At 52.1% G+C, this 26,018-nt stretch overlaps 5 protein-coding genes and 1 long non-coding RNA gene across 8 annotated transcripts in view; 4 read left to right on the top strand and 2 right to left on the bottom strand.

Moving 5' to 3' along the window:
* PDIK1L (PDLIM1 interacting kinase 1 like) overlaps positions 1-5,299 on the top strand; it is a 9,004-nt gene extending 3,705 nt beyond the window's left edge. For both annotated transcript variants that reach the window (XM_030464567.1, XM_030464566.1), the window contains exon 3: positions 1,896-5,299. In XM_030464567.1, coding sequence (XP_030320427.1) covers positions 1,896-2,636 — 741 coding nt within the window. In that variant the 3' untranslated portion in view covers positions 2,637-5,299. The remainder of the gene's footprint in view (positions 1-1,895) is intronic.
* GJA9 (gap junction protein alpha 9) overlaps positions 1-24,048 on the top strand; it is a 27,722-nt gene extending 3,674 nt beyond the window's left edge. Inside the window, exon 2 of the mRNA XM_030464565.1 lies at positions 22,486-24,048. Within this exon, the coding sequence (XP_030320425.1) occupies positions 22,507-24,048 (1,542 nt within the window). The 5' untranslated portion in view covers positions 22,486-22,506. The remainder of the gene's footprint in view (positions 1-22,485) is intronic.
* Positions 4,668-13,105, top strand: FAM110D (family with sequence similarity 110 member D). Of its 2 annotated transcripts, XM_030464568.1 has the most exons (3): positions 4,668-4,748; positions 10,494-10,623; positions 11,510-13,105. In XM_030464568.1, exon 3 carries the CDS (start codon positions 11,641-11,643, stop codon positions 12,655-12,657), a length of 1,017 nt encoding a protein of 338 aa, XP_030320428.1. In that variant the 5' UTR covers positions 4,668-4,748; positions 10,494-10,623; positions 11,510-11,640; the 3' UTR covers positions 12,658-13,105. The 2 variants fall into 2 exon arrangements, with proteins under 2 accessions (XP_030320428.1, XP_030320429.1); XM_030464569.1 differs by lacking the exon at positions 10,494-10,623.
* Positions 13,427-14,399, bottom strand: C23H1orf232 (chromosome 23 C1orf232 homolog). The gene is made up of 4 exons (XM_030464573.1): positions 14,298-14,399; positions 14,101-14,187; positions 13,918-14,015; positions 13,427-13,685 (listed from the first exon to the last, which is right to left on the bottom strand). Exons 1-4 carry the CDS (start codon positions 14,382-14,384, stop codon positions 13,427-13,429), a joined length of 531 nt encoding a protein of 176 aa, XP_030320433.1. The 5' UTR covers positions 14,385-14,399.
* ZNF593 (zinc finger protein 593) lies at positions 15,321-16,696 on the top strand. Its single transcript, XM_030464570.1, has 3 exons — positions 15,321-15,560; positions 16,033-16,095; positions 16,264-16,696. The coding sequence occupies exons 1-3, from the start codon at positions 15,364-15,366 to the stop codon at positions 16,403-16,405; spliced, it is 402 nt and encodes a 133-aa protein (XP_030320430.1). The 5' UTR covers positions 15,321-15,363; the 3' UTR covers positions 16,406-16,696.
* On the bottom strand, positions 21,968-26,018 carry LOC115599588. The gene is made up of 3 exons (XR_003988515.1): positions 25,895-26,018; positions 22,978-23,113; positions 21,968-22,113 (listed from the first exon to the last, which is right to left on the bottom strand). It is a non-coding gene; the product is annotated as an uncharacterized LOC115599588 (long non-coding RNA).

Genomic DNA, 26,018 nt, shown 5'->3' with positions numbered 1-26,018 from the left:
TCTTGTGTGTCTAATGTGGGACCTTTTGTTCCTGAACAGCCTCTGACAGCCCTTCAGGGCTCTCCTGACCCCGTGGTGCCAAGTGCTGCCTGAGCAAGGGGATTTTCTCTCCTTTGTAAACTCGTTGTATCTTGGTAGTTGTTGCTGAGCTGCTTTCAGGGGTTAGGGGGGAAAAAACACTGGCCAGCTCGTGTGGGGGAAATGAGTGCTTTACCTTCCTAGTCCTTAGGCCTGGGAGAGAATGCATCAAACAGCTGTACAGGGAGGAGCTTTGGAAAAAAAAAAAGTAGAGTGAAACTGCTTTTTTATTTTTATTTTTTATATTTTATTTAACAGAGAGGAGCTTCCAGATCAGCTGCAGTGCTGGGTTTTGATGTCAGTGCCTGTTAACCTGTAGAACCCCTCTGTGTCAAGCACCACATATTGTTTTCCTGCTCAAGAGAGCAAAGGGCAGAGCTGAGTTGACTCTGAAGAGCCTGGGATCACTTGATGATAGATAACCTGTGCTTAAACCAGAGACACACAGCTCCTCTCCCTCGCCCTCGCCCTCTCCCTCTCCCTCTCCCCACCCCAGGGGGATGAGTGGGGTGCAGTGTGTGAGGAGGCTCCCTGGAATTGGGGGGTGGGGGGGGTGTTTGTGTCTCCTGAAGGATTTTTGGGCTTGGTGATTAACTCCTGTCAGCTGAACTGAGGCACTCAACCTGAAAGTCCCAAACTGGCGGGGCTTTGCCACCCTCCTGGTGGTGCTGGGTGGGTTTTGGGGTCTGAACTGAGATGCAGGTCCAGCTTCTGGAGAGCTGTGGGGAGGGGAGAGCTGTGTGTTGGTGCTGGTTTGGCACAGGAGCCTCCCTGCTGCCCTCTGATACCTTAATCTCCCTGCTACTGAGTGTAAACCCAACCTACGTAGTTTGCTGGTTCTGACATGGATTTGCTGTTGGAAGTTGGTCTGGTTTGAGGACTGGTTGTGCTCCCAATTTGCTGTAACCTGCTAGGAATTTTGGTTTTGGATGGAAAACGTTGCTTTTTAGAAGGATTTTCAAATACTTCTCTAAATATTAGGAGCTACCATAATTTTTGGAAGCCTGGATGATTGCCTTATTATACAGTGGTTTACTACTAACAGAAATAATTGCCAGCCTTACCTTCCAGGGCATGCTAAGAACCACCTCAGAGGAGCTGGAGAGGCAAAGGTGTAGCTGTGTAAACAGGATTAATGAATCCGAGTGCTGGTTTTCCCCTGTTTTTTTGCAGGTGAAGCAGCTTTCAGAGCTGCCTCCTTGAGCTCCTCACTGCTTATATTCTGGAAAACATTGAATGATGCTGGTGGGGAAGGTGTGAGGTGCAGGAGCTCTGTTCTCCTGAGTTAAGGGATCCCCTGGAACACTTGCTGGAACACATTCCTGCGGAAAGAACAGAGAATAGGGTTTAAAAGTCTTTAGTTTTCCCAGTGGAGGATAAATACAGCTCCCTGGCACTGTGGGGAGCTCCTTGGTGAGGCTTTGTTTGTAGGTGAAAGTTGTGAGCCAAGTGGGTGGGACGTGGGGGGGTGGGGCAGTGTCCAGCTGAAACAGATGGGAGTGCAGTGGCCCCTTCCTATCTTTCAAATTCTGTTATCTGGCTCCAGCTTCTGGGCAGGCACATGGATGTGATAGGCTTTGCAGGGACAAAAATAAGGAGGCTGTCAAAGACATTGTGATTTTTGGTTTTGTTGTGGTTTTGTTGGTTTGGTTTTGTGATATATATATATTTTTTTTTCCACATCATAAATTTCCCTTGGTTTTATTTGTACCAGTTGCCATCTCTCACTCTGGAGGATCCAGACTCGGTGCATTTTTCCATCCTGTCTTTACATTCTTATCACAGGGAGTTACGACGTTTTTTTTTCCTCCTTGCAGCTTGTAGAGACCTCCCTAAAAGGAGAAATAGTCTTTGATCCCAGAAGTGCTTATTACCTCTGGTTTGTGATGGATTTCTGTGATGGAGGAGACATGAACCAGTACCTCTTGTCCCGAAAGCCCAACCGCAAAACCAACACCAGCTTCATGCTCCAGCTCAGCAGTGCTCTGGCCTTCCTCCACAAAAACCAAATCATCCATCGTGATCTCAAACCTGACAATATCCTGATCTCTCAGAGCAGGGTGGATGCAAGTGACTCAGAACCTACCCTGAAAGTGGCTGATTTTGGGCTGAGCAAGGTGTGTTCAGCCTCAGGACAGAACCCCGAGGAACCGGTCAACGTAAATAAGTGTTTTCTGTCAACTGCCTGTGGGACTGATTTCTATATGGCCCCTGAAGTCTGGGAAGGACACTACACTGCCAAAGCAGACATTTTTGCCTTGGGAATCATCATCTGGGCCATGTTGGAAAGGATCACCTTCATAGATACAGAAACAAAGAAAGAACTTCTGGGGAGTTACGTCAAGCAGGGGACAAGCATCGTGCCGGTGGGAGAGGCACTTCTGGAAAACCCTAAAATGGAACTGCTCATCCCTGTCAAAAAAAAATCCATGAATGCTCGGATGAAGCAGCTGATCAAGGAAATGCTGGCAGCCAACCCCCAGGACAGACCTGATGCCTTTGAGCTGGAACTACGCTTGGTCAACATTGCTTTTAAAGACAGCAGCTGGGAGACGTGACTGGGTCAGAGCTGCTTCTGGCCCAAATTATGGTGCAACTTTAGTGGCAGTAAAAGAAAAGAGCCAGAACTCTGACCTGCAGGGTGTGGTTTCTACCAAACAAAATTGTTTTTTTTATTTGTTTGAGTTTCAGCAGGATGAGTTGGTGTGTATAATTCCTGGGGTGTCCCATGCAAGTGTAAGATGTGCTGATGTTGGTTGGTGTTCCTGGCAGTGGAATGTCAGAGCTGAGACTTGATTCCCAACACTATGTCCTGGAGTATTTCATACATTCCAGTTTCCTATGTCAGCATAAGAAATCTCATGGAGGAAAAAAAATCAAAACAAAAAACCACAACTAAACACAAAACCAACAAGATTTGCATGCTGGTAGTGCAAATCTTCAGGCTTTGTAAAGTAATTCTGTGTATATATTTATGTAGGTGAGTGACTGGGAGTGAATGCCACTTAAATTATTTGCTATGGATCTGAATGATTGGGGTCTGCTAGAAAATGAGGTGAAGGAGGTAGATACATTCCTTCTTCTACAGGCCTGAATAACTTTATTATTTATTTTTGTTATTGAATGTCAAAGATAGGGTCTGAGACTTGACTTTGTAGACAAAAAAACCAAACAATGCAAGGCGCTCAGCAGTTTTTAAACATGCTGACATGGCCAAGTTTAGCACTTACAGCTTAATGAGCTCATCACCAAGGGAGTCAAATTACAAATGTATGCAGTTGGGTGCTGGCATGTTGGCTGGTTCATTAATCATTCTATTTTGCTTTCTTCTAGTAATCAAATTCTTTATTAATCAGTTAACCTGCAGTTTCACAACACACTCTCTGCTCTTGTATCTGTAGTTCAGTAACACCTTGAGGATGGGGCACAGCAGAGTGCTGAGGGCTTAGTTCATAGCAATGAGGAAGAGCAGGGAGTTATTTTGAAGATCCTGCAAAGCATGGTGAGCAGCAGAGCTTTCCTGTTAACTGAATCTAACTGGTAATACTGGTCATGGCCTCTTCCTTTCTGGCACCACTTCTGCCCTTCTAATGATGAGGAGATGACAGGGTGACTGGTAGAAAAAAACCTCTTCACAAACAGGAGAGAAAACCTGAAAGGTATTTGTGTGGTAAGCTAGGCTGATATTATATATTTTTTCCCCCTCCTTTTAAAGAAATAATACTTCTTTTAAAGCACGGGTGGCAAGATGGAAAGCTTTGCAGTGGCTGAAAGGCTGCTTATCCCCAGCTCTCATTCCCCAGCAGATGGATTCACCAGGAGGGGTTTTGCTGAGGCCACCTGAGGCAGCTCAGCAGACAGAGGCTGCTCTGTAACAGGACCACTTTGTTCTTTTGGGTGCAGCACTGGGACCTTTCTCAGCACTCTGACCTTTCAGAAAAAGTAGAGTCTTAAGACATTGCCTTTGAAAGCTGCAACAAAGGCTGGGTGTCTTAATGAAGTAATTTAATATTTTTTTTTCCCTTGACCTGAAGCTGCTGTGTGACTTGCTACTCAGACTCTACTGCCTCTTGGTGCTGTGGGATCAGTGCTGGTCAGTCAGTGCTTGTTCTGTCTGGGACTAAACAGCGCTTTTTTGTTGTTGTTGTTCTTCCAAAGCAAAGGATTCTGATTCTACCCAACTTCTGAAGCTTTCCAGACTGCAGCTCTCCTCACCTGGTGCTGTGTAGAGCTGGTAGCAATTACCCAGGGGAGCCTTAGCCTTTAATTCTTTTTAATTTGCTTCACTTTATTGTTGAAGGCAAGTTGTCTGAGCAGGGGTTCTCAGGCAAACTTTGTCTCTGAACCTGGTGCTGTAGTGGAAACTTTTGGGAGCCAGCATGAGGAGAGCAGAGCTCCTGACTGCAGTGTAGGTGGCAGGGACAGAGGTGACTGTGTCCTACCTGTGTAGGTGTCCCAGTGTTGCTCCTCCCCTGCAGGGAGCTCAGTCTCTAGGAGATTTGGAGCCTGCCTGTGAGTAGCCAGGAGCAGAGATCTGTTTGTTCTGATGTTCTAAAAGTGGAAATTGTTTCTTCTCATCTTTTAACCCCATTCAGTACAATTGGAGCCTCAGCTTGCTACTGAAAGGAAGAAAACAAACCTCTTTCTCCCTGTGCCAGCACTGTTTCAAGGTATTTACATTTCAGCATGGTTGTTGGACTACTGATGTTTCAAGGCAGTTTATAATTTTTCCATGTTTAACTTGAGAGCTGTTTAAAAACACCTTGCTAACCTCCTCCTCTCTTACCCACCCACAACTCAGAGCTAACAAACTGACCTTAAAACGCAAATCTTTACTTTTTAGGTGCTTTGCAGCTCACCTGCTTCTTCTCTGAAGCATTTCACAGTATGAACACTGAAAGTTTGTTGCTTTGCTGTTGGGTTTTTTTGACTCCCAAAGTGTTTCTTTGCACTGATTGCCACTTTAAAGGGTGGGGGAACCCAAAATCCCTCTCATGGTGCTTAGCCTTGCAGCTGGGTGACACTGTTTCCTTGGTTAGGCCTTCAGGGCTGTGTTCCATTTTATTTTTGTTGTTGTTGTTGTCTGGGGTCTTTGTCTTAAAACCTTTGATAAATCAAATTGTTGTAGCAGCTACAGAGTTCTTCACCAGCGTGACACAAAGTCAAGATACTTTTCAGCACTCAGAAAAGATTTTGGTTTTGGTTTTCCAAATCTTTCTTTTAAAAACAAACAAATTGTAAAAGATATTTTATGGAGAATTTATAATGAGGAAAATTATTGTGTAATTTATTAAGTTCATGACTGTTTTTGAAATAAAACCTGAATTTCAATGAAGTTGCTGAACTTTCTGTGAAGAAGTGCTTGCTTGTAGCTGCCAGCAGAGCTACCCAAGGGTTTGTTTGCTGTGCCAGGACAGAAGTGAGGTGTTGTCATTCTGGAAGTGATCAAGAGTTCACCCAGAAAGCTGCCAGCCCTTGTGCTGGGGGTGAACTGTGTTGCCCCCCCCCCTGTGCAGAAGTGTCAGAAACATGAGAAACAAAGGTGAGGAAGCACCATGTCTTATACATAATCCAAGAGTCTAGGAGTCATTTGCATGTTTTAATTAACAGTGCTCTAGAACAAAGGGTTGTGCAGCCTGGGAGTGGGAATAGTACAGGCTGGAAATGCTGTCAATCCTTTTGTCTTCCCATTTCCTACCCCCACAAGGAGCCCAAGCTCAGGAATCTCCTGCTGGCATTGGTGCCTCTGGATTCCTGGTGCCAGGAACAGGCAGATCCCCCAGCCTGGCAGGAGCTGTGTGCTTAGGTCTGTAAATCAATGCAAAAGGGACCTAAGTTTAGATTATTTTTTTATTATAGGATAAGCACCTTAATTAGGGGAGAAAAATCACACCTGTGATGAACTGGAAGAGTGGTGATGTTAAATATAAACTAAATTCCTCTTCTGCAAAGTGAGGAAACCATGCTTGAAATCCATCGACTCCACAGAGGGAGGGGAAAAAAATCCTTGAGGAGCTTTCCTGGTGCAGGGATTGGCTGTACCAAAGGTTCAGCTCCCACAACCCAACCTCCCCTTTTTCCATCTTCTGCCTCAGGCTCCAAGTTGTGGATCCCATGTCCTGGGGCAAGCCTTGGCCAGGCCATTCCAGTTCTGCAGGAGGGAGTTTGGTGTTTGCTTTCACTTTGTGTTGATTTAAACTCGGGGCCAGGGTGAGGGCAGGCAGAGGGCTGGCTGCAGGGGGAGATGGAGTCCCCCCCACCCCTTGGAAGGGTGCCCTGGCTTGGCATAAATGAGGTTTTTTCCGGCGTGCTCAAGTGGCCTTTGGACTGCGGGCAGCACAAACAAAGGACTTCGGGGCTTTGCTTTTTTTTTTTTTCCCCTTTGCTCCTCAGCCCCTCCCATCCTCCTGCGGGGTGTTTATTGATCACGGAGTGTTTGTCACCTTCAGCAGGGAGCAGGGGGAGGGGGGGTTGTGCTGAGCCTCGATGGTTTCGTTTCCCTTTGGGTCTGAGGAGCAATTTCTGTCGTGAGGAGCATCTGGCCAGCAGGTCCAGGGAAGGGATTCTGCCCCTGTGCTCAGCTCTGGGGAGGCCACAGCTTGAGTCCTGTGTCCAGTTCTGGGCCCCTCAGCTCAGGAAGGAGATTGAGGTGCTGGAGCAGGTCCAGAGAAGAGCAAGGAGGCTGTGAAGGGATCCAGCAGGATTCCTGTGAGGAAGGGCTGAGGGAGCTGGGGGTGTTGAGGCTGGAGAAGAGGAGGCTCAGGGGAGACCTCATCACTCTCTCCAACTCCCTGAAAGGAGGTTGGAGCCAGGGGGGGGGTTGGGCTCTTTTCCCAGGCAACTCTCAGCAAGACAAGAGGGCAGGGTCTCAAGTTGTGCCAGGGGAGGTTTAGGTTGGAGATGAGAAAGAATTTCTTTCTGGAGAGGGTGATCAGGCATTGGAATGGGCTGCCCAGGGAAGTAGTGGATTCTCCGTGTCTGGAGATCTTTCCAAAGAGCCTGGATGTGGCACTGAGTGCCATGGGCTGGGAACCACGGGGGGAGTGGATCAAGGGTTGGACTTGATGATCTCTGAGTTCCCTTCCAACCCAGCCAATTCTATGATTCTATGATCTGGAAAGTCCCAAACCATCCCGGGTGCCTGCACAGTTTGGGGAGGGGTGGGAGGGAGGTGGAAATAGGTGACCAAGTGCTGTAAATCTGCTCAGCAGCCCTGAGAGTGTCTGGGGGGAGTGTGGAGACCACACACTCCTCCGAGCAGAGCAAACAAAGCGAAGGATGAGCCAGCACCACCACTGTGTTCCTGCCAGAGGAGCCGTGGGCCAGGCCACCTTCCTCCTAAATCCCAGATGAGCTTCCAGATAATTTGGGTACAACTGGACAGCAGTTGGTGAGGAGCAGCTGGGGGCAGGGCAGGGGCACAAGGCTGAGCTGGTGGGTGGTGGTTGGAGCTCTCATCCCACACTCCACCAGGTGAAGCATCCTGGAGGACACAGGTGCCTTGCTTTGCCTCCTCCTGAAGAGGACAAAGGGAGAAAAAAAAAACAGGAAACTGCTCCAAGGCCTCTTCAAACTTCTGGGATTTGAGACAAAACCAGCTGAAACCTAAAATGCTTTGCAGGTCCCTTGCAGCAGGTGGTGGGTCCAGCCCAGATGCTCCTCTCTGACCCTGGGGAGGTTTCTCTCAGCCTCAGCAGCTCCTTCCATCTCTCTGCCTTCCCTGCCTGTCCCTGTGGTCCTAGAAATAAGCTGTTTATTTCGGGAGTGCCAGCAGGAATCAGCCAGGCCACCCATTGCCTGAGGGGCTGAACATCCATGGAACCTTCACCTCTTCTCCTGGGCCCAGCTGCTGTCTGGTTCCAACTTGCCCCAGCTTGTGGGTGGCTGCCACAGATGAGGTGGTGATTTCAGATATATTCACGCCCATTTGAGCCCTTGGTATTTTTAAACTTGTGGAGCAAGGCTTCACCTCCTGCCCTGAGCCCTCTCTGGCCTGGAGCCACCCAGCTCCCAGGGGCTGCTCTCCAGGCAGTGGCATTTGCATGGACCTCAGACCACAAACAGCTTTTGTGGGTTGGGAAAGAAAACCAGCAAGTAGAAACAGATGTCTGGTGATCAGGTGCTGTAGTGGGGGGAGTTAAAGGGACTTTTTTTTTTTTTTTAGTTTTCTTTTTAAAGGAGGAATGCTGGAAAGGACTCAATGGGACACGGCAGTCTTGGGCTTCTCCTGAATCCACCAGAGCAGTGCTGGGAGCTGCTGCTCCAGCCTGGAGTGTGGTGTCATTACCAGGGTTAATGTCCCCTTTGTCACCAGCCAGGAGGGAGAAGGGCTCATGGGGAGCTGGGCAGTTCCATCAGGAGCTCAACATGGTGAAAATGGCAAAGAGAGGGGTTGTGCTCTGGGACTCGGGACCTCTGAGGGATCCTGAGAGTTCTCAAACTTTCTCTCCCACCCCAAGGGTTGGAAGTTTCCATCCCTACCCCCCAGCTCTGGCTGGGTTTTGTCTGGGATTGCTTTCCTTACCTGGCACAGTGCTCACTTGAGCCAGGAGGGAAGGGAAGGGCAGCAGAGCTCCATGGAAGAGCAGAGAGCATCTTGTGAGAGCTCTGAGTGACCTTAAATAAAACCAGGGGACTTTTGAGCAGCCAGGGGATTTGAGCAGAGCATTCCCAAGGGGCTCATTAAAGGGGTAAATCCTGGAAGTTGAAGGGACAAAACCCTCATCACCTTTCCAGAAGAAGTGGGAGCTGCCTGGAGTGCTGATACCAGGAATGTTCCCTCAAACCATTCCTACCCCTATCCCAAGGGAATCTGCCCTGTCCAAACACAACAATTCAGCAGTGTCTGGTTCTGAGGAGGAGCTGGAGGGCAGGGGCAGGTGTTTGGGAAGTATCCCATGGGAAAAACCTACATCCACCAGCCAAAGGTAGATCCAAGGCTGCTCTTACTCACTTGTGGCTTTACTGGAATGGCCTCTGGGATTCCAGCTCGGAAAATAAAACCTTTCCTAATAAACAGTGAGTCACAGTGCCTGGAGTTACAAATAAGGTCCCATCAGCTGTTCCTCTCTCTCATGGGAACCCAGGTCCCCTCTTCCCAGGGGAAGATTCCCAGGGCTGCCACGAGTTTCTCCATCACTTGCCCCCATCCCTTTCCCCATCTTCCTCTGGAAACAGAGGGATTTGCATCCTGCACACAGAGCCCAAGCACTGCTGGCAGGTGCCCACATTGCTTCTCTCCAGATGGAATGGAATGGAATGGAATGGAATGGAATGGAATAGAATAGAAAATTGAATAAAATAGAAGCAAAACTTTGTCCCTTCCTTGCTTCCACTGGGATTTTTCCTGGTTCTTGGCTGATCCCTGCCTACTCCCATCCTATTCAGCCTCCCTTTTTTTCAGCCCAGGAGTTCTGGCCTCAGCCCTTTCCTGGCACTGGATGCTGACCCAGCCCCAGTTCCCAGCACTGCAGGAAGGAACTGGAGTGGGGGCCAACAGTGCTGGGGGCAGAGTCCCCCCTCATCCAGGGACTGAGCACGCTGGTCCCTGGGGATGGATGCCGTGGCTTTGTCCCCACTGATGTCCCCTCTGAGCCCAGCCCCTGTCCATACTGAGGAATGAGGGGGGGTTATCCCTAGGGAGCAGCAGGGGCTTTCTCCCACCCTGTTCCAAGAGGCTGGGAGCCTGGCTCAGGGTGCAGTGTGTCCCCCCCGTGTGTCCTTCCTGCAATGCCACGTTTGCAGCCCCCCAGGCAGGGTTGGGGCTGACCCCCAGGGGAGGGCAGTGCTCGGGAAGAGGAGAGGGCAGCATAAAAATAACCTCGGGGCTGGTTCCAGCCCTTTGTGGCTTCCTGCGATTTACAGCCCTTCCCAGAGGAGGAAGAGGAGGCAGGAACCAGCCTGGCTCAGGGCTGGCTTTGACTCTTTCACCACCAGCAAGGAAGGTGACAGAAGGATCCTTCCTCCTCCTCCTCCTTCCTCGCCAGCCTCGGGGCTGGGCTGGGACCCTGGAGAAGGGGCTCGTGGTGGGCTCCTGCTCCTGCTCCTGCTCCTGAGCTGCACCCAGCATCTTGGGGTGGATGTGAGAGAAGCTGCAGGAGTAGACATGGTTTCCCTGTGCCATTCCTGGTGGTCCATGTTCTGGGGGTATGACAGTGACTGTCCTGCCTAGGAGGAAGCAGAAATCTGGGTTGCTGATCCCAAAATCCTGGCCAGGCTCCCACAGGAGTGGAGAAAAGCTGCCAGGGATGAGCTGGAGCTCAGGAGAAGGAGAGTTAATGCTGGCTGGGCAGGGCTTCGGGGGGTGTGAAGGTTGGGGCTGGGACAGGGGGGGCACAGGGTGGGCTCCTGCAGACGGGGCTGGGCTAGCAGGGGTTAACAGGGTGGCTCTTCCTCTTCCTCACCCTTCATATAAGGCTCCGGAGGCTCTGGGCTCAGTTTGCTACTGGCAGCCAGAGGGGCAGGAGCTGAGAGACTGGAGTATCCCTGCATCCCATATCCCATCCCTGCATCTCATCCCTGCGTCCCATCCCTGCGTGGGCTCAGGTGAGCAAGAGCATCCTCCACAGTTGCATCCTAGTGGGTAGGAGCTGCTGGGTGACAGGACCGTGTGACAGGGACACCCAGCACTGGGGGAGGATGGGGAGCTCATCCCTTGGACCAGACAAACCGCGTGCCTCAGTTTCCCCATCTGTGCGTGGGGTGGGGGATGGTGTTGGAGCCATGGGCTGTGTGTGGGCAGGTGGCTCCTGGCTCTCCAGTGAGCTTTGTGTCCCCACTGTCACTGGGGAGACTGTGGGACTGGGGCAGCAGCTGGCAGGGGGGCAGCTCCTCAGGGCCATTCGAGCCTCCTCTGCTCAGCAAAGCTCAGTGCTTGGGGCATTTATCAGCCAGGGTCAGGCTCCAGACCCCCCACCCTGGCACCCACTCCCACCCCAGATTCACAATCCTGGGCCCACTGATGCTCTGGTACAGCTGTGCTGGAGCCATCACACCCGGAGAGGATAAAAGCCCCCTTGCTCCCTGACCCCCAGGCAGGTCCCTCCTTCCCTCCCAGCTCAGCCTGGCTGCAGGGACCACGGCACCGAGACCCCCAAAATATCTCCCAGCCCCTGCCCCGCTTCCAGGGCTGCAGATCCCGGGGGGGGGCAGCTCGCCAGCTCTCCTGCTCCAGAGGCTTTGTTCTCTTCTCCCTGGAAAGGGAAAGATAGCTGGGAAAGATAAGGCGGCCGGCTCCGGTATTTTTTCCTGTTGGAAGCCGCCGCTGGGATGCGGGTGAAGCGGGCGGATGCTCGGCGCTTCTCTCTTCCTGCCCACAGATTGTTCCTGCCTGGGCTGGCAGAGCTTCCTGCCTGCTTCAGGGGACCCCCCACACCCCGCTCTGCCCCCCAGTATCCTCAGTGCTAATCCCGGATCTCTTCTCTCCTCCCAGGGACGAATCCAGGAGCCGAGCAGAGCTTTGGGCGTATTCCCGGCCACAGCACCAGACACCCCCCCGGGAGGAGCAGGGTGCCCAGGAGGAGCAGAGTGCCCAGGAGGGGCCATTTCGGGGCTGAGGGGGTGATGGTGCCTCTGGGCAGCCCCTCTCTCGCTGTCTGTGCCTCCAGCAACCTGCGCCTCGTGGCTCCCGGACGCGGGTCCCCCCTGGCCTGGCTGCACCGGGGTCCTGAGTGCCGGGGGGGCAGCGGGGGGCGGGTGCCCAGCGCCGTGGAGCGGCTGGAGGCCGACAAAGCCAAATACGTGAAATCCCAGCAGGTCATCAACAGCCGGCAGGAGCCGGTGCTGTGGGGCTGCTCGCCCCGGCTCTCCCCCCGCGGCCGGCGCCTCCTCGCCCGTCAGCAGTGTAACGAGTTGTGTCAGGGCTCGGAGCCCCGCAAGCTGCAGTGTCCCCCACAGTCCCCCGTGTCACGCCGGGCTGGTGGCAGACGTCTGCTGAGACCCGACTCCCTCGTCATCTACCGGCAGAAACGGGACTGCTCGGGAGGGGACAAGGAAAACGCCAAGAGCTCCGGGTTGGTGCGACGCCTCTTCCAGGGATCCCTCAGAGACAAACCCCCCAGCTCCCCCCCAGCCAGGGGGCTGGGTGAGGGGCCGCCAGTCCCCCCGAGCCCCGAGACCCCCATGGTGTGGGTGCCTGCGGGGAAGGAGGAGGTGAGGACACCAGGTGCCAGCAGCGGCGGTGGCAGCGGTGGCATCTTCCCTGTGCCCGGCAGCCCGGTGGCACAGCCCCCCCGAGCCCCCGTCAAGCCGGCGCTGGCTCTGCGGGTCTCCCTGCCGCTATCGGAGCAGGAGCGGTTCTTCAACTACTGCGGGCTGGACCGGGGGCTGGTGGAGCTGCTGGGGCGGGAGAGGTTCGGACCGGCGGGCTGGGACAACGCCTCGGCTCGGCTTCACGGATCCTGCGAGTCGGAACCCGGACAGGTCTCAGGGGGCAGCGAAGGGGACACGGGGCCAGGCGAGGAGGAGCCAGACACCCGGCTGGGCTCTGGCGTCTCGGTGGTGGAACGCAACGCCCGTGTCATCAAGTGGCTCTACGGCTGCCAGAGAGCATGGGCCACTGCCAAGGAGTCCACTGTCTGAGTGAACGCAGCCTGGCCGGGCACAGGGACACCCGTGTGGGTTCTGCTGGCTGGATGTGACCCTTTGCCTTCACTGGACATGGCCTGGGGACTGGTGGCATCGTTGGTCCTGGTGGCATTGCCAGTCCTGGTGCCATGATCCTGCTGTGGCCTGGAGGACCACCAGGTCTACCTTACCCCCAGAGCCACCAGGTCTACCCAGGGCTGAGAGGGGGGGGGGGGGGGGGTTTACCCCAGGAGCAAGCAGGGAGTTGGGGGCCTCTCCCTGTCCCCAGTACTGGCAGGCTGCTGAGCCCCCACCTTAGCACCTCTTCTCCATCCTTCCCATTTCCCACTCAGGCCGCAGCCCCCCTCAGCTGGTCGTGTTCTGAGCTGGTTGTATGCCTGAGGGGGTGGGCAGAGCAGCCCCCTCCTCCCCAGCAAAGGTGATGCTGAGGCCAGAGAAGAGCTCAGTAAAACTGGATTTTTAAATTTTTTTTCTTAGCCTGGCAACGTGTGGTTGGTGTGGGCAGAACCCAGGCTGGGCAGGGGGCTGCTTTGGGGCTGGGGGTGGCTCCTCCCCATCCTCACTGGTGGGGGGGTCGTGGAATGGGGCTGCTGGAGGGGACGAGGGTGAAGAAAGCACCAGGAAGGGCTCAGGAAGGAGGGGCACCGCGGGCTCTTTAGTCCAGACACATCACCACAACCCCCCGAGGGTCCTGGGGAGTGGGCAGGGGGCTACTTGGCTCAGCGGGGGGGTGGGGGGAGAGCACCAGTCACCGTCTCCTTCTCTAGTTGCCCTTGGGGGCATTTTTATTCCCGATTTCAGCCAGTTTGCTGGTCAGGAAGCTCCAGTGGAAGACTCCTTCCTCCGGCTCCCGCAGGTCGTTGCCATCGTCACCCGGTGGCTCCCCGGGGCTCTCCTCTGGCTCCGGGGGGGTCACCCCCTTCTCCGGCCCCGCTGCCTGCTGCCACTTGGTAGCAAAGAGATCCCAAAAACCGGGCGCCTTCTCGGAGGGGGGTGGCTCGGGTGGCGAAGCAGCCAGTGGGCTGGGGAGAGACCGGGGATGGGGACATCGGTGTGGGGATCCTTCTAGTGTCCGGGACTGGGACCCCCAAACCACCTCCATGTCCCACCTCCGTGTCAGCTTCTCTGTCCCCCAGCCCAGCCCCGTGGGTAAAGCAAAGAAGGAGGGGGTGAAAGTGATGGGATGGGGGTTTGCAGGGGCTCAAAAGGATCTTGGGTTGGGGTTGTCCCCCCAAAAACTGAGCTGTGACTTACTGGTCCGCGCAGGGCTCCGGGCTGAGCAGCTGGTGCTCGTCCTCACGGGTGAAAAGGGACGAAAATGTCCTCCAGCCCCGGGCACCCACCCCCTGCACCTGCAGGGGAGGCAGCACGGGTTCACCTGGGACCTCCAGGAACCCCTTTCCCTTTGCCCCCCGTTCCCCTGAGCCCCTTCCTCACCTTCCTCGCCAGCTGGGACACGGGGCTGGCTCCGTCCTCCATCAGCGAGGGGGGCTCGGGCGTCTCCATCAGTTTGGGGGGGTCTCCCTGCAATGAAGCCCCCAGGTGAGGGCAGAGGGGGTTGGACACCCCACTTTAGGGAGACCCAAGCTTGGTGGTCACCCCCACACACACCCACACACCCACCCACCCCCTACCTCTTCCTGCACGGCCCCATCTGCCCGTGCCCCTCCCAGGGTCTGCAGCACTTTGGTCTTGTAGAGCCGCCAGAAGGCCTGGGTCATGGTGAGGGGCTCAGCGGGACCAGGAGCCGCCGGGTGCCGCGGGGAGCGGGAGGGGTGCGGGGCTGGGCCCCCCCGCGCTGCCCCAGCGATCCGGTGGCTTCATTAAAGTTTCAGGGGCCACATCCAAGGCACAAAGGGGAACCTGAGCCGGGGGCAGCGCTGGGACAGCTGCTCTGGTCACCCCCAAATCCCACCTCACCCCCTACCTCAGCCCCCCATCCCATTCAGTGCCCCTCACCCCACAGGGGTCCCCCAAGCGCGGACCCACCCCAAGCCCCGTGTGGAGCAGGCGCTGGGGCTCAGCCCCCCCCCCCCCCCCGCGGGTCCCCATCTATAATTGATCACGCGGGGAGGGGGAAACATGATCGGTGACCGGAGAGGCAGCGCTGAGCCCCCCCCAGCTCATCACACCAGTGACCGGGGCAGCACCGGCCTGGGGGGGGAGGGAGAGGGGACCACCCCCAAAGTCACCAAGCGAAGGACAGCGTGGGGACAGCTGCCACCGGGTGTGTGCGGGGGGGGGACACTGTGGGGTGGCGGATGTCACCCGGGGGCCGCTCCCCGTTCCCGGGGTCGGGGGACGCTGATCCAGAGGGGAGAGGCGGGGGGCGTGGCCTAAACCATAACGGACGTGTCCTATACAGAGTGGGCGTGTCCTGTAAGGAATGGGCGTGTCCTGGGTGGTGTGGACCTATATGGAGTAGGCGTGGCCTGTATGGAGCGGGTGTGTCCTATAACAAATGGGTGTGTCCTATATGGAATGGGCGTGACCTAAAGCCAAGCGTCACTGCGCGTCGTGGGGTGGGCGTGGTCTACCAGCGATGGGCGTGGTCTACCTGTTAGGGGCGTGGTCTGGTATAAGTGGGTGTGGCCCACAGATACCGCCCGTGGGCTGCGGGTGAGTGGGCGTGGTCTATCACCCATGGGCGTGGCTCCCTGCGCCTGCGCACTGCGCTCCGGCTGCCGGCGTGGTTCCGCCATGTCGCCGCGGAACGGGCGCCGAACCGGAGCTCACCGGGCCCATTCTCTGGCCCGGCAGTTGAAGACCAAGCGGCGCCGCCGCGATCTGGATGAGATCCACGGGGATTTAGAGCCCCAGAACGCTGCCCGCCTCCTGCGGCAGGAACCCGACCCCGACCTGCCGGGCTGCGGACAGTTCTACTGCCTGCACTGCGCGTGCGTGGGACGGGGGGGTCTCCGTGGGATGGGGGAATCCTGGTGGGCGAGTGGGAGGGTTCAGACCCTTGGGGTGGCTTGCCTGAGTCTTGGGGTTTGCCTGGACCCTGCGAGAGGGAGCGTGTCCTTGTCCCGAGGGATCTTTGGGAGGGGGTTGTCCTGGTTCTGGAGAGGTCCCGGTCCATGGGGGAGGGTTGTGCAAGTTCCGGGAGTTGGTCCGTGTTAGAGGGGCTCTTAGCTCCTTTCTGGAAGTTTGTCTGGATGTCCGGAGGGACCCTGGCACCCTGGGAGGGGTGGTTCTGGTCCAGCTGCTCCTGGCAAGGGGGTCTCTAAACCCGGGGGGCATCAGGTTGTTCTGGTCTCGGGGGATTGGTCCTAGGGGTGTGGGGGGGCCCTGACCCCTCGGTGATGCTCTCCCCAGCCCCACTCCCATCTTGGGGACCCCTGACCCTCACCTCTTGTCCCCCCCCAGGCGCTACTTCATAGACCTGACCAGCATGAAGGAGCATTTCAGGTCCAAGGTGCACAAGAAAAGGTGAGGAAGGGCTTGAGCAGGATCCGGAGTCCCCCTGGAGCAGCCCATGTCCCCCTGCCCCCACATCACTGGGGTGAGGAGGGTGACAGTGGCAGTTCTGGGTCAGTTTTGTTTTGGAGAGCCAAGGTGGAAGGAAGGTCTGATCCCTGCTCTCTGCCTTCCCCTCAGGCTGAAGCAGCTCCGGGAGGCCCCATACACCCAGGAGGAGGCCGAGCGTGCGGCCGGGATGGGCTCCTACATCCCCCCCCAGAAGGTGGAGGTGCAGACCCAGCCTCTGGAGGAGGTCACTGAGATGGAGGCATCCAGCTGAGCAGGGACTGAGGGGCCGGGTGGCTCTGTAAGGGCCTCTTTGTCCTTGGATTTGTCAGGAAAACACATCCCAGCACAGCTTGCCAGCAAACACGGACTAATGAGGAGAAAGAGCCAGCAGGACCCTGGCTGCCCTCACGGGGTGTCCTTTTTTTGGGGGCAGGGACAAGCTGCTGCTTCCCAGAACTCTGATCCAGTGACTGTCTGCTCATCTCTTTGCTTTTAGAGTGGTTTCAGGCTTCTTTCAGAGGTTGATCTGGGTGAGTCGCCCATTAAAAGATGTCACCCAACAGGCTGGTGGTGTTGGGAGCTCTCTGTGTGGGACCCAGGCCCTGGCTGGAGAGTGGGGACCACCCCTTGGGGTGCAGGGGGACCTCTGGGTGCTATGCTCCTCCCAGTCCCATCCAAAAGGAGATGTTGCCAGTGCCAGGGTGAAGGAACAGCCTCATCCTGCTGCCAGGCAAGGGGGTGAAGCTTTGTCCTCCTGGCAGGGGATTCCCAGCCTCCTGGTAGCAGAGACGAAGCTGAGTTTTGGGGAGTTTTGAGTGAACTTGGGTCTGCAGCTCACAGCTTGCTGAGGGCTTTGAAAGGAGCTGGTGTCACCTGGCAGGGACACTTTCTGCTTCCTGTCTCCTAAAAACCCAGTGCCTGGAAGTGATTTCATCTTCCTGGTGGGCTGGGGCTGCATCCGTGGCTTCATCAGCCACTCCCCCTCGTGTCCCCCAGCCTGGTGATCCCACCAGTGACCCTGCCTCTGCCTGCCTGGCTCTTGGGGGACTTTGTGTGACAATTCCTGCAGAGGGAGTATTGTGGATGCACTAAAACCCTCGGGATGGATTTTCTGTTGAGCTGGGGACACAGCACCGGGCTGGAGCAGCAGAAAGGCAGCACAATAAGAGAGCTGTGCTCTCAGGAAAGGGTTTATTTCCCTGCAGCCTGCCCGGATTTGTCCTCCCTCCCCTGACTCCAGCGAGATGGAGGTGACTAAATCCAGCTGTTGGCATCTCCCTAGGGACAGCTCTGCAGGGATGGGTGGGTGCAAGGGGGACAGGAAGGATGCAGACCCCATTCCGGTGGGATGCACTTGCCCAGGGGACATATTGGTGACCCTGTGGCCCCATGGCCCCCCTCCCCCTTGCCTGCCTGGCCCCATCCCCGCTGTGTTACCTAACAGCACTGACCTCCTTTCTGCAGAGATGGGCTGGCTGTGGCCACAGCACAGTCCCCATGGGGACAGGGGGGCTACATGGCCACCAGTAGGAGCAAGGGGCACCCCTGGACCCCTTTTCTTAAGGGGGGTGATGGAGATGGACACAGGATCTGGCTCCCTCTGTCCATTCAGCCTCTGGGCTCATTGTGGCCGGATCCTGGTGTCCCACAGCTGCTCAGTCAGGAGCCAGGAGGTGGCTTCTCCTTTCTCCATCCCGGTCCAAGAACTGGCTCCCAAAATCCAGGAACAGATGGGGGACAGAATCTCCTGTCTCCTGGATTATGACACCACCCAGGCACGGAGGGAAGGGCTGGACGTGGCGCAGATCAGCCGGAAAGGATCCGCATCCTGGCGGGGGCCAGTGGGTGGTTGGGGGACCCCGGTACCCCCTTGGGGCTGTCCCCATGTCCCCCCCACCCCCTCCTCATGGCTCCGGGGGGCTCTTGGCAGGGTCTGCCATCCTCCGGACGCTGTAGATGGAGAGGCAGAGCCCAGCAGCTGCCAGAAGCAGGGCCAAGGGGGTCAGCAGCCGCCCCCCCGACTCAGCCCCCCGCCCTGCTGCCAGCTGCATCTGCGGGGGGAGAGAGGAGAGAGCACTGTGAGACCCCCAACCTCAACCCCCCCAGGGACAGGGGACATGTGTGTGCCCTGAGCCCTCCCCATTGCCCCCAGCTGGGATGTAAGGGTGATGGGGACAGCTTTGTGTGGCCCCCCCCTCCCTCCCGGGGTGTCAGGGGTTGCTTTTAGGGAGCCCCACGCAGCGTTTGTGGGGCTCCCCCAGCAGCACCCTCTCTGCCAGCCCGGAGCTGGGACAGAGCTGCTCATGGCCCCCGTGGTCTGCAGCCTGGTGGGCACCAGGGGCAGGGTCCAGGGGGTCCCCAGGGGCTCCCCCCAACCCCGCTCAGCCCTTACCTGGAGCAGACGGAAATATCCCGGGGTTAAGCGCCGGGGGCGGATGATCATGGTGCGGCGGGGAGCGGCAGGACCGGGCCCCAGGGGTGAGCAGCAGAGGGACTGGGAACAAGAAACACCCCCCCCACCCCAACCCCAGCCTTGGGAACCCCAACCCTGAGGCCACGGTGAGGGGGTCTGTGCCTGCCACCCTCCTGCCGGCCCCACCACCCCCTGGGGATGGGCGGCACAAACCCAGCGAGCTCCGCGCTGCTGTCAGCTCCGATCAGCGCCCGCTGCTTCCCCAACCGCGAACACCGGGACGGGGGGGGAGATGGGGGGGAAAGGGTGCCCTCCCAGGGCATTTTTAGGAGGGGTGGGAAAGCTGGGGTGCAGCCCCGCTGCAGGACGCTGTGTGGGCTCTTTCCCTGCCTCAGTTTCCCCACCTGCAAAGGAAGGGGTGGGAATTGTGCCTTGGGGGCAGGGGGGGGTTGTAACCCCCACCACCCCCTCAAATCCCTGAGCCATGAAAAGAGGACTGGGAAGGGGCTCCCCCTGCCCAAGCTTATCCGGGGGGGGGGGGATGTGTGGCCAAATATTGTGCTCACAGGTCCCACAAGTGCCCCCCAACCCCACATCTCACCCCATAGAGACCCTTAACTCCCCCCCAGACCCATAACTCATCCCATAGAGTGCTACAGGTGCCCCCCGACCCTGTATTTTGCCTCATATCTTGCCCCAAGTGCCCCCCAGCCCCACAACGCACCCCACAGAGACCCCCAAGTACCCTCCAGCTACACATATTGCCCCATAGTCCCCCCACTACTGAAGGGTCACCTTCTGCCCCACAGCTAGGTAATATTAGCTTTCAATATATATAAAACCCAGAGTTTTTTCTCTATTGCAGCAGAGAAAATTGACAGCTGTGAAACACAAGCCTTGGTCTGTACATGGTATTTTTTTGGCCAGCCTTCAAACACAGTACCACTGGATCTGACTGACAGTCCTAAAGACAATATTGAGTAGCAGAGTTGTCCACAATTCTCCTTAATGCAGTTTTATTGCTTGTGATCCCAACTTCATTACTGAATTAAAAAGTTTGGGAGTCTACATTACCCTGAAAGCCTGTAGGACACATCAGTGATGTTTGTGCCTCTAGTTATCTGGCTGGCTGTTGTGGGTCAGCAGAAAATAAAAATCAATTGTACACATAAAGTGCACATTATTGATGAGTAAGAATGAAAAGGTCTTGATCTCTGGAGAATATTTCCATGATTGAATGGTTTCTGTAGTGGTTGAGCCTGAGCTAAGAAAACAGAAGATAGTCATTAAAGTTTCAGGGATGTCACCACCAATGAAAAGACTTCCAGACCTGGAAAAAAGTGTTCTTTCCTCATCACAGAAGTCTTTTTTTCACTAAAGACTGGTATGACAGTCTGTGCAAACAGTCACAGCCTCAAAAGGTCAAGAGCAGCACTGGTGCTATGAAACTGCCATTGGCAATAGAATTAATTTGCCCTCCTGACTTGTCAAGTTGTCACTTGACTGAAATAGCATTTTAAATGAAATAAAGTATCTCAGAATGTTATGTGCAGATCATTAAGTGTTTGTCTTAACATTTACCATTTGCAGAACAAGTACATCCCCAGTCTCACCAAACATGTAAGATTTTCAAACAAATCTTTACAGGAGGTGTAGAGAAACAAGATAAACCAGGTGCCTCGAGTTGCCAAAGAGTGGGTGTGAGTCCCACCTTTATTGGCCCCCTGGTAATAGGGGGCCTGCCCTAACCAGGCACAGGTGGACCCACACCCACTCACTGGCAATTCGAGGCACCTGGTTTATCTTGTTTCTCTACAAGGAGGTGTGGGGGGAGGTGGTGTCTGTGGACCATTTCAATAGACTTAGAAATTTTTTTCACCAATAGCAGAAAAATGTTTAGAAACCTGTAAAATACCCACTGTGTTTAGAAACCTGCTTTAAGTATCTGAATAAAAAGGGCTGACTGTGGACTGAGAGCTTGCCAGAATGAGCAAATACTTCCAGGCAAGTTGGCAACTAAGTGTGAAATCGGACGTGACCTATTGGCTGCTCTTCAGCACCAAAATTAAAAGATAATGATTAGAGTTTTCAGTAGAGGAAGTTTATTTATCCTCTACAGGACACTTGGATCAGCAATGCACTTCTGCAGGGTGCTGAGCAGAATCAACTTAAAGAGCATTATCCTGCTAGATACACTTCCTATCAATCCTAGGGATGGAATTAAACATCACTGGTAACCATGCCTAGCAAGCCAAGTGGTTACTGCTTCAGAAATACACAAACTAAATCTTTGTTTTCTTTTATTCTGTTTTTCTGAAGCTGAGACTGTTCTTAAAACTTGGATAGTGCTGGTGAGGGGAGAGGAAGATGATCTGCAAGAAATCAGAGCTGCACATTTCAAGCTTTTTGAATTCTTTCACTGGTCCCAGTTAAATTATGCTTGGAGCACCAGTGGCCTGAACAACAAATTGATTTTCTCCTCCCTCCTCTCCCATAAATTCGATGGGAAAAGCTTGAGCTTCATCACTTGCTCCTGCAGTGAAATAAACTGCTTCTAATGTGAAATATATTTACATGGATGGAAGATGGGAAGGGGTTTAAGGTTTTATTGGACAGCGCAGATCTTTAATTTTACACATTTTTGTAAAGGAAGGTATGTTCTATTTTTAATTTGCCATTTCTTTTTGTTTTGTTTATCAATGTCTAAGTTGCCTATTTAGATACCACTTTGCAAGAGTGATTTCATGTTTAGTGGGCTCCCTTAACATAGTTTCCTCTATATTCAACAGTAGTGTGGCCAGAAAATGGTAATTTCCATTTGATTTTTTAACAATCCTGTTTTACAGGGTGAAAATTAATCCCATTTGAAGAGAAAACATTGTTCTATCTTAAAAAAGAAAAAAAAAATCAGATTATTCTGGTTTTAGTATAACTGAATTCTACTGAATTGCACTGCATATGCAATGCAAAGGTAAATCTACAGACTTATCAGTTATCCCCACAAATAAAAAAGGAAAATATCCTTGTTAGTGTGTTAGTGTGTACAATGGTGTAAACACTGAAAAGGAATTTCAAATCTTGACTACAATGTAGTAAGAGAAAAAGAAACAAATATGCAGAAGGAAGGTGAGATGTGCAATCACACACCAACACCACCAGCTGGTCTGTACTCAGAGAATAATTTACAAAGATGCTGGTAGAAGATTTTTGCAAAAATAATTTCTTTTCCACAGAAACATGATGAAAGACAGCAATGCTTAACACTTAGGGAATCTATTCTGTATTTCAAGCATCATAAATCAGAGGAAAGTGGACCAATTACAATGATTCTTTTTATTCATTTATCATTGACAGCTGGAGACAAAAAGCAGTTGTCTGAGCCAAAGTATGTGCTAAACTGATTTTGTAATTTCAGTCAGATGGTTTATTCCCTCTCAAGTTCCTTTGTATAAACTATTTTCACTGCAAAACAGTAACTGGACATTACCTTACCTTCAGCTGCAAGGTGGAGCTCAGAACATCTGAAAAGGAGGACCTGGAAATATTGTTCTGCCTTCATAAGTGTTCTAAATATAAACATAATTATCACACAGGTAAGGGATGATGGTTCAAACAGATCAAATAATACTCTTAAAATCCTACTACAAGTCAGGCACTCTAGTTTCCACTGGCTGAGACTACTGCATCAGTGTTTAACACCTCATAGTGATGTGCTTATCAGGATGTCTTTTACTGGTAAATTAGACATGGGTGGATGATGCATTTCTCCTTATTTTAGATAAGAGAGCACAATAGCTAGATTATTAATGAGTCAGGTTGCCATGGTTACAATGTGGTTATTATTTTTTTTTTTTTCCAGTGTCAATTTTTTCATAATGCATTAAGGCAAGGCTGCAGCTTTTACAATGTTTGATATGCTATTCTCTCATATTTTTTAGTGTTAAGATGGCAGAGTAACCATGGGAGACTGGAATTTCCTTGGAGGCATTTTAGAGGAGGTTCACATTCATTCCACCATTATTGGAAAGATTTGGCTGACAATCCTCTTCATATTCCGCATGCTTGTCCTGGGAGTGGCAACAGAGGATGTTTGGAATGATGAGCAATCAGAATTTATCTGCAACACTGAGCAGCCTGGCTGCAGAAATGTGTGCTATGATGAGGCCTTTCCCATCTCTCTCATAAGATACTGGGTCCTGCAAGTTATATTTGTGTCTTCCCCTTCCCTGGTATATATGGGTCATGCCTTATACAGACTGAGAGCCTTGGAAAAGGAGAGACAAAGAAAGAAAGCTCAGGTAAGAGTGGAGCTTGAAAGCACTGAATTGGAAATGACTGAAGAGAGGAAAAGACTGGAGAGAGAACTCAGGCAACTGGATCAAAGGAAGCTGAACAAAGCACCCCTGAGAGGCTCTTTGCTCTGCACTTACGTGATCCACATCTTCACAAGGTCTGCAGTGGAAGTTGGGTTTATGATAGGGCAGTATCTGCTGTATGGCTTCCACCTGGATCCCCTTTACAAATGTCAGAGGGACCCATGTCCAAACACAGTTGACTGCTTTGTATCTAGGCCAACAGAAAAGACAGTGTTCATATTATTCATGCAATCCATAGCAACTGTATCACTGCTTTTAAATATCCTGGAAATCATCCACCTAGGGTTACGAAAGATTAAAATGGGAATCTGTGGGCAGCATAAAAGCAAGGATGAGCCTGAGGGTTTCTACATAAACAAATCGAAGAAGTACTCTGTGATACAACACTCCTCATTGGGAATATCCACCACCCCTCAAAAAACCCTTCCTTCTGCACTCAGTGGTTACACCTTTTTAACTGAAAAGCAAACTGACCCAGGTGCACACCCAGTTCTCAGTTCTCCCCCCACGTTTCAGTCTGGGCAAAATAAGTGTACAGAAAACACCAGCAATTACACCCATGGCCATCAGGAAGATAAATCCCCAAAGAAGAGGCCAGCTGCAAATGCTTTAGACAGTCACACTCAGGACTCTGGCACAAATAAGAATGAAGACTTGCTTGAAGTGCACGATGCTGGAAAAGATGAAAAGAAACACAGCCTTGTTGGTACTAAGAATGCAGATTTAACTTCAAGTGTGTGCTCGAGAAGCTTTGCTGAAATGCCACCTCAGACCTCACTGCAACCAGATGCAACTTTTCCAAGCTGTGGTTTCAGAAGACAGCAGGGAACGAGCTCATCTTGGAACTGCTCAGCAAGACTCCAGAGTGGAGGAGCTTCAGGAAATTCTTTTCCAAAGAACAACAGAAGACAAAGTGGTTTCAGTGCAGACAAAGCCCAACCTCCTCACAGTGCTGACATGAAATATTCCAGCCCACCAGACACCCCTGATTCCACATGGGAAGGGAGCTCAGAATCCAAACAAAGCAGAAATGGTGATAGTCCCAGGCCTTGCTCTCTCTCTAGGCCCCCATCACTGTCCAGCACTGCCAGCAGCAGACGAGCCCCTACTGACCTTCAAATATAATGTGAATTAACCTGAGAACCTCTGGGCAGTGCTGGGATAATTATATAGAGACATAAACATGACCTATGTGTAAGAATAGTTAATAATTCAATTTTACCCAGCTGTTTCCCATGTATAGAAAAGTTGTGTAGGCCTTCAGATCTTAGTAAGTAACTTTTAGACAGTCTCTTCCTTTGTAAAGGGGGGCTTAGACCTCATTACCAGCTAAAAAGGAAAATATTAATCTTATAAATCCAAATACCAAGAAAGTCAGACATAAAATCAAAACTGATAGGATTTAAACTGACCAAAAATAGAAGACAAAATTTATAGTTGAGCAAGATATTTTATGAAGACCAGTAAAATAAATTATGACAGAGATGGCTCTGGCTCTCTCAGAATAAATTAATAATCAGCAAATGTTTCTGTTTAATGTCTCTGAGAATTCAAACAGACATCTGAGAGCTGTCTGAAAGCAGGATGTCAAGTATATTCTGCTGTTTCATCTGTGTTAAATACAAAAAGAACAAAACATCTGATACATGTATCAGATGATTCTGTGGCACACTTTTTTTCAGTGTATAACCACTGACTTCCTCAGCAGAAGAATCAGAGTTGCTCTCTTATACTATAATTCTCAAATAGATTATTACAGTTTTAAAGAACTGTGAACAAAAAAAGGTTGTGAGCTTTAATTTCTAACACTAATAAGTTAGGATGTTTTTCTTAAACAGAAAACAACCCTGGAATTCAGACAAGCTTTTGAATATAAGAATGCTTACAAATGTTTAGCAGGACCAATTCCATTTATGCTTTTTATGGGAGTAATAAAATAAATTACTTCATCCAGTTGATGCTGCAGCTGATTAAGGCAAGTTCCATGCAACACCTTAAAATACTGAGAGAGGAAAAGATGAACAAAATTACATTTGTAATTGAGACTTCTTTGAATGGAATACATTTATTTAAGTCATGAGGAGGTCACATCTGGGTTTTGTTAGTGTATGAGGATTTGACTTAGTGTACACATTTGGGAAAAATTAATTTGTGAGATGCAGCACCCCACGGGTAGAGCCTGGATGTGGCACTGAGTGCCATGGGCTGGGAACTGCAGTGGGAGTGGATCAAGGGTTGGACTTGATGAGCTCTGAGGTCCCTTCCAACCCAGCCAGTTCTATGATTCTATGATTCTATGGGTATGACATACTTACATTCTTAATGTACATTAAAGTTATGCTTACAAGCCAGCCATGTTTCAGAGTAGCTAAAAGTTGTACAACATTAGGAAAAAAAGGAGCCAGAAAACCTAAAAGGCTCTTTTGCTTGCAGGAGAAGTATTAATATTGCCCCATCCACAGAAGAAATACACATTAATGCTATTAGAACTATTCACTGTAGAGCTCTTTCTGCCATCTAGTATCTCTTCATGTACATACACAAATACAGCCTCTAATTCTGCCTACACTTTCAAGTTTAAACTTGTGTAATATACAGGAACGTATATAAATGTATAGCATGACTTAGCTGCGTTGCACTGGTTCCGTGGCTTTGATTTCTGCATTTCTTGGCCCAAAAGTTTCTGTGGGCAACAACTGTGCTAATGCCTGTTTTGCATTTAATGTCTCTGTAATTAAAGGCTCGTATTTAATGCAATGCTCCCCCAGGGCACTATTTCTAAATAACAGAAAATCAGCATTCAGATGGTCACATATGGGATATGACATTTACATTTCTGTTGCTTCAACACAAGAGACACCAAAAAAAAATCTCTTTTTTTGCTGGTGACAGAAGATTTTTGAATTTTTTTGGATGGAAAGAGGATGAACATTCTGTTTCACGACAGCACCTTGCAAACAGAGAAATGTACCTTCATTCCAGGGAAAGCTGAAGGCAGGAAACTGGCAGGAGAACACGCCAAGTGTGAAAAGACCCCCACACCGCAGGTCCAAGATTAACCCGTTGGATCTTCCCTTATTTTTTAAGCCAGGCAG

The sequence above is a fragment of the Calypte anna genome, chromosome 23, assembly GCF_003957555.1.
Source record: "Calypte anna isolate BGI_N300 chromosome 23, bCalAnn1_v1.p, whole genome shotgun sequence".
In the NCBI taxonomy this organism is placed as follows: domain Eukaryota; kingdom Metazoa; phylum Chordata; class Aves; order Apodiformes; family Trochilidae; genus Calypte; species Calypte anna.
The sequence above is the reverse complement of the archived record's forward strand: the minus strand, read 5'-3'. Positions and strand labels throughout refer to the sequence as shown.